At 41.1% G+C, this 6,861-nt stretch overlaps 1 protein-coding gene across 1 annotated transcript; it reads right to left on the reverse strand.

The window, feature by feature from the left end:
* Window positions 1-284: 284 nt before the first annotated feature.
* Window positions 285-5,088, reverse strand: il22ra2 (interleukin 22 receptor, alpha 2). Its single transcript, XM_047603418.1, has 6 exons — window positions 4,761-5,088; window positions 4,002-4,122; window positions 3,130-3,314; window positions 2,561-2,703; window positions 1,082-1,239; window positions 285-683 (listed from the first exon to the last, which is right to left on the reverse strand). Exons 1-5 carry the CDS (start codon window positions 4,822-4,824, stop codon window positions 1,090-1,092), a joined length of 663 nt encoding a protein of 220 aa, XP_047459374.1. The 5' UTR covers window positions 4,825-5,088; the 3' UTR covers window positions 285-683; window positions 1,082-1,089.
* Window positions 5,089-6,861: the final 1,773 nt, after the last annotated feature.

Below are 6,861 nucleotides of genomic sequence, written 5' to 3' on the forward strand. Positions count from 1 at the left end.
CAGTTCTATGTAATTTTGTCACTTTGCAAATTCATGCTGCGTTCCAGGTTAGACCCTCTGACGGGCCGCTTTTGGCCCACGGGCTGTATGTTTGACACCTGTGCTTTAAAATAATCAGTGTCCAGCTGTTCCGGGAAGTGACTATAAATGTAACTTTTTATCTGGGACTGTGTTGTGCTTGGGCTCCAGCGGAGGAATGAAGGAAATAAAACAATAACTGTAGAGCAGCACAGACGTCATCAGTTAGGTCGTCAGGTTAAACTAGAAAACATTTGAGAGAGAAATGTGCATAAAATGTCTTTTATTGGCAGCAATACATGCAACACATGTTTAATGCACCATTTTCACTATCAAAGTGTGTATTAGTGATCTGCATGAAAACAACAAAACTAACCAAAATAAGTTAAGTCTCAGCTCAAAATGCACTGACAGATAGTGATAATGGGACCTGAGTTATTATATATTATTTTTTGACTTCCCACGGAGAGCAAAAGGTCGAGAGGAACAATGCAGTGAACTCTATAATCAGTCATATGTTCTGGTCAGAACAGTGTCAAAACCACACGTCAGACAATACAGTGCATCACTTTCACGAGCACAGATATTTGTGGCGGCAGTCGTCGAGGTAGCGAAGGATGGTTGAAGCTGAAGTGATGGATGACAGGTCCAGTCATTCAGTGAGTCTGCGGACGAGAGAGGTACAGTTAGATGATGGAGAAAAGGTGAAGACGGAAAAATGGAGATAACCTTCTAAAAATAGTGGCAAGGGAGGAGTGAGCAGAGGTAATTATAGGCATTGTGGAGAAGCTCTCCTGCTTAGATTTCTCCTCCAGGAGTTTCATTTTCCCTCCCTCTTTCTGTCTCGCAGCCTCGGGCGATTGTATAGTGACATCTGATACGTGACTCCTCTTGTGGAGGTCTTTTGTTACACCAGAGATGTCACCTTTCACTTGTTAACAATACCATCGGCCGTCTGTGTGCAGCACGGGCTCGATCACAGAAAACAGACGCTTGTAACACATTCTCACGGATATAGGAGCTTGTTTTACTATAGCGGGATCATAGACGCTAGTGTTCATACCTGTGCCATCAGATCATAGAGACACATTTCACGGAGCTGCGAGCGCTGCTCTTGGCCTGTTGGGGGATGAGGGTCTGGGCTTGGAGGCAGTATTTTTCTTTGGGGTTCAGCTCCTTCAGAGTCAGCTTTTTAGAGCAGCAGGCCATCTGAAACACCTCCTGAAGAAGATAGAGAGGTGATCAGATCATCAGGAACACACACAGGAGATGTGTAACTTGTTTTTGTTAATTCAACAAACCTTATATGTACAACAGCTTCCTCACTAACATACGTTACTATACAAATACAAAGAATCTGGACACAACAACTTTTTTTCAGAAGGACAAGGACAAGAAATAAATAAATAAAAACATGAAAGAGAGAAGAAAAGAAAAAAGAGAAGATGTGTGTGTGTGTTAATGGAGAATTAATTATTTTTATCCTTAAGAGAAATACCATGTTGAATATTTAAAATCGATGTTTATGGATTTTTTAAGGACAGTAAATCACGGTTTGAATTTTTTATTTGAATCATAAAATAAATGTTATAATTGTTTTACGTAAATAACAATGTTCTCTCTAATAAATCCGTTTGAAGGAAAAATGTCATTCAGAGGCTTGAAAATGGCAATTCACTTTTGAAAATGTGTAACTGAAGTTGCAGTTTTACAGAAAACTGAACATTAAAGGACCACTGTGTGGAATTTAGTGCCTTCTAGTGGTGAGGTTGTAGATTGCAACTAACTACATGGCAGCCACTTCAATGTAAAAAAAAACACCGTCTCCAGATCTGGGCTACTTTAGAAACCCTTGAGTGTAAATAAAGATGAATGAATCCCATGGCATCATTGATAGGATTTATGTGTCCAGTTTTGAAGCTTAGTGTAGTGGCAGCGGTCACCACCATCTTGCCAGTGTCTGAGGTGTAGCTTATAATCATTTATAATTTAAAGTCCAAAACAGATTTTGTGCAAATAACATGTAATATGTTTATTTCTGCAGTTATTCTGTCACTATGGTTGAGTAACTCAAGTAGCCATACGATTAATTATGAATATTTAATTCCCACTGTGAAAAGACAATGACCCCAACCTTACACACTGGACCTTTAAAGGATGACTATATAGGGAAGAAAATTCCAGGTTGTTCTTCATTTTTGTTGCCATTGTTCTCGTTTGTCCTATTTGTTTTGGTAGTCTTCCACGACTCTTCCTCCTCTGCCTCACCTCATACTTTTTCTTTGTCTTTGGTTTCATGATAGCAATTCACAGAGTCAACGTCATTTTAAGTGTAAATCAAGTAAAAATTCAGCCCTTGCATATTCAGACTGCAGAGCGTTTACATGCAGGTTAGCATATCCCTGAGCCCATTGTGGTTTCAAATTTGACAAAACCACCAAAAGAAGCACGAGGGAATCTTCTTGGCATTCAAATAATGTGTGTGTGTGTGTGTGTGTGTGTGTGTGTGTGTGTGTGTGTGTGTGTGTGTGTGTGTCAGTACCTCCTCTCCACTGGGGTGTATGACGTAGACCTTGTAGTGCAGACTGCTGTGCATCTTCCGGACCAGCACCTTGGGCGGCTTCAGTCGGACCACAAGGCCTTGCTCTGTGATGTTCAGCTTCAGCACAGGAGGACTGATTTTGGCTGTTGGGATTGAAAACAACAAAAAAATTCTGTTTATTTGCGTAAGGATCCACACAAAGTTATAAAAAGACTGTAGTCATTGTGCAATACAAACACAGAGAGGAAGCACTATTGTCTTTAATCTGAGGAAGGAATCTGACCTTTCTTGCATACAGATTACGCCTCCTGTGTGCAGAGGCGTGTTTGCATGGTCATGTTATGCAACGGCTGTTAAACATTTAGAGTTTAATGACTCTTTATTTCAGCCCTTGGTCTAGATATTAACTATTTATTTTCTTGCCCTTGAAGAGGTAAATAAAGAACTAGTCTCATCAGTGTCTGTTTCAGGTCGTAGACGCTTCCGCGTTTTGCTGCATCCGTCTTGGGAAGTGAGAGGACAAAGAGAAGAGGACGCAGACGACAAAGAGGAGTTGCGTAAACACTCACTGTCCCAGCGTGGACTGAATCTGGGGGAGAGGGCCCAGGCCGACTTGCTGCTGGAGGGCACAGAGGAGGCGCGCACCCTGGCGTAGTACCACTCTCTGGGCTCGGAGGTCACGCTGCTGAGGTCGCACTGGTTCTTGTGGATCCCCTGACAGCCGTCCACGTCCAGCCACTCGGGCTCGCCGTAACTAGAGGAGATAAACAGGAACTCTCTTCACTCTTCATTTGATTATTTGCCCTATTTACATGTAATGTTTGCTTAAATAAAAGTTTAGAAACACTGAGCTACAAATAAAATCTCCCCCTTCGAGTTTGTCAGGATAATCATGACATCATTAGGCAAGAAATATTGATGTAAAAGCTGCATCGCACTCTTGGCTGCATTTTGAATTATTTATTATCTGAACTGGAGTGCAGCTGATGTATAAAGATGCTCCAATAAAACACAAACATCTAGACTTCAAAACACCTTGTAACGGGTTCAATCTTTTTCACAAATTAATTTATTACATGTTGGAGCGCTATCACTGCACTGTTGGGTTTCTTAAAAAGGAAACGAGGCTTAGTAGTAAACCTGATGATTAGATGGAGAGATTACTTCTGCAGTCGTTCTGCAAAAAAAAAAAAAAAAAGGAAAAGGAAAAAAGTAGCTGTGGGATTAAAATCTGATAAATAAAAAATAACCACTGATGGTGTTTTTACTGATTAAAGTCAATAGGTTCAGATCTACTACCGCTGAAACACTGCTACAGTGCGTACCTTAACTTTGTCACTCTCAGTGTACACAATTGGGACAGAACTTTGACTTGTAATTGAGGATTCACACCCTTGATCGACTGCCCTGCTAAATGTACTGTCAGTGTGTGATGTCTCACATCTTCCACTGGGTGTAGTACTGCAGCGAGGAGCTGTTGGTGGGCGGAGTCCAGTGCAGGATGTTTTTGTAATCCGTAGATTCAAACTTCACCTGGGCAGGTGGAGGGAGCATTGCCAGAACTGAGGAAGTGAATCATTATGTGTGAGTAAGACATGAAAACACAGATGAAAGAAAGCATTTTAAACAGACCCAGTGATCTGGGTTAATTAAACAGCTTCAATCCAGGCCCTAGAATCGAGTGTAAGGATTCAAAGTTCAGTTGTACCAAAGAGCTTTTAGTTTAGATTTATATGAGACAGCAATAAAAAAAAAAAATAATAAAAAAAAAACAACAACAACACACCAGCGGTCAGTGTTATTCAATCCTAACACATGATATTGAAAAAAAAATACTTCATTTTATATTTTGCCTCTGAAATCTGAGACAAACACTGACCTTTTTCATGCGTCATGTGTCTCATCAGAACAGCACGTTTATTTTCCTTACAGACTTTTTACAGACTCTTTACAGAGTATTTGCAGACTATTTGCTCCCACCACTCAAAGCAACGACTTAAAAAACCTCCACTTCCAACTATGGTCACTGAAGATCCTGACACAACCACAGCACCTCTCAAATCTTTCTTTTTTTAGTAGAGCTGTGTGAAATGTCAGTGTTTTTCCTAATAAGAAACGGCGCCCGTAAATCTCTGAACTCCACTCAGGTAAAGTTTCATAACACAAAGATTGTGCTGATAGAGATTTATGGAAGACGTACCTTGTGCCGTGGTGCGGACGGCCAGGTTCCCGAGCAGGACGGCTCCGAGCAGCAGGCAAGTCATGGTGTTGGTGCCGTTTGTGCAGTCACAACAAGACAAGCCACACTGGACTGGATGCTGTCAGCAAACCCCCGCTCCTTTTAACAAGCTCTCAACTTCCCCCTTTCCAGCAACAACGATGCTGGCCATACATGACACAGCCTTTATCCGTTTTTTTTTTTTTTTTTTTGTTCGTTGTGTACATCCACAATTGTGTATTGCCTTACCAATGTACTGACCCCTGTGTCATGATATTGTGTGTCTGTATGTATCTGGTAAACCTGACATCTGATGTTACATTCCTGAAAGACCCGTAACAATAACAAACCACGCCTCCACCTTTCCGGGAATTGGCCTCACGCTTTAACTGGTAAAATAATAAAATAAAAAAAACTTGTCACGTATCACGCAGCAGTGATGTAACAGCTGATGTTTGTCTTGTCATCACCACTTGTTTTTCTTTGCTCAACACTCAGATGTTATTAAAGGTTCCAATCTAGGTAAAAATTTATTGCAAATAATTGATAGAATTATTAAATAAACAAATAAATTGCTGGACATTGAGACGGTCCAAGTGTCTCTGAGTGCAGAATATCAAGACCCCAAAACTGTAGCAGCATAGTGGAGAGCGCCCATTGTTTGTATGATCATTTGCATACTGTAGTTCTCCAAACGGACATGTAATTGTTCTCTTTAAGTTTGGAGACTTGTCACGCTGCCCTGCCTCAGGTTGACCCAGTTTTAGACATACTGACAAATGTCAGCCCGCCTGAACTTTTCTTTTTTACCAGCAACATCGAGTGTTGTCGATTGTTACTGTTACGTAATCAATAGTTCTCCTCGACGAGCTGTCACACATGACATGCTACATTTTATCTACTTCTTTACTCACACTTCATGTTTTGTGTTAATTATTACTTACTTTGCTATTGGGTAACATATTTACAGTAGCTTCTGCATGTTATCTAACTACACACTGAGTGGGCAGAACACTAGGTAATCCTATTCAAAAGTTTAAACAGCTATCTATATATATCTATCTATATATAGATATATATATATGTATATATATATATATATATGCATATACACACACCGATCAGGCATAACATTATGACCTAGTTGGTATTAGTCCTAGTATTGTGTAGGTCTCCCTTATTCCTCCAAGACGGTTGTGATGCATCACAAAATGGACCATCTGAGGGCGTCCTGTGGTGTCTGGCTACAGAGTGTGGTTGGTGGGGGCTGATCACCCCACGGATCCACACGAATGTCAGGTTCAAAAGATGGTCAGTGTTATTTACTTCTCCCTTCAGTGCTTTTAATGTTTTTGGCAGGTTGGCCTATGTTTAAAAAGCCTAAAAGTAAATAGATTGCGGATAAATGGTTTAACTACAGACTACAACTACAAAATGAAAAAGGAGCATTAATGGTTAAAAATGACTCAAAAGAGAAAAATAACAGAGAATATGTGATATATAGTGAAATCTACACTTAGTAGATAAAAATAACACAAAGGTAAGTGCAATGTATCCGAGTGAAAAAGGCTGAAACCACCAACTTGCTTGTCGGCCCACCCTCTGATGTTAGACGATAAGGTCTGGCTCTCAGTTTTCATCTCATTCATCCCAAAGGTCAGGACTCTGCGCAGGCCTGTCAAGTTCTTCCACACCAAACTCACTCATCCATGTCTTTATGGACCTTGCTTTGTGCACTGTTGCACAGTCATGTTGGAACAGGAAGCGGTTCATCCCCACACTGATCCCACACAGTTGGGAGCATGGGATTGTCCCAGATCTCTTGGTATGCTGAAGCATTCAGGGTTCATTTCACTGGAACTGGAAATCAACACTGGCACAGTGCAGTCAGATGAGTACCGTTCTCCTGGTCACCATCAAACCCAGATTGGTCCATCAGATAACTAGATGGAGAAGTGCGATTCGTCACTCCAGAGAACATCTCCACTGCTCTAGAGTCCAGTGGTGACGTGCTTTAAACCACTGCATCCAACACTTTGCATTGGCTTGGGTGCAGCTGCTCGGCCATGGAGACACATTGCAT

The sequence above is a fragment of the Mugil cephalus genome, chromosome 13 (assembly GCF_022458985.1).
Source record: "Mugil cephalus isolate CIBA_MC_2020 chromosome 13, CIBA_Mcephalus_1.1, whole genome shotgun sequence".
Lineage (NCBI taxonomy): Eukaryota > Metazoa > Chordata > Actinopteri > Mugiliformes > Mugilidae > Mugil > Mugil cephalus.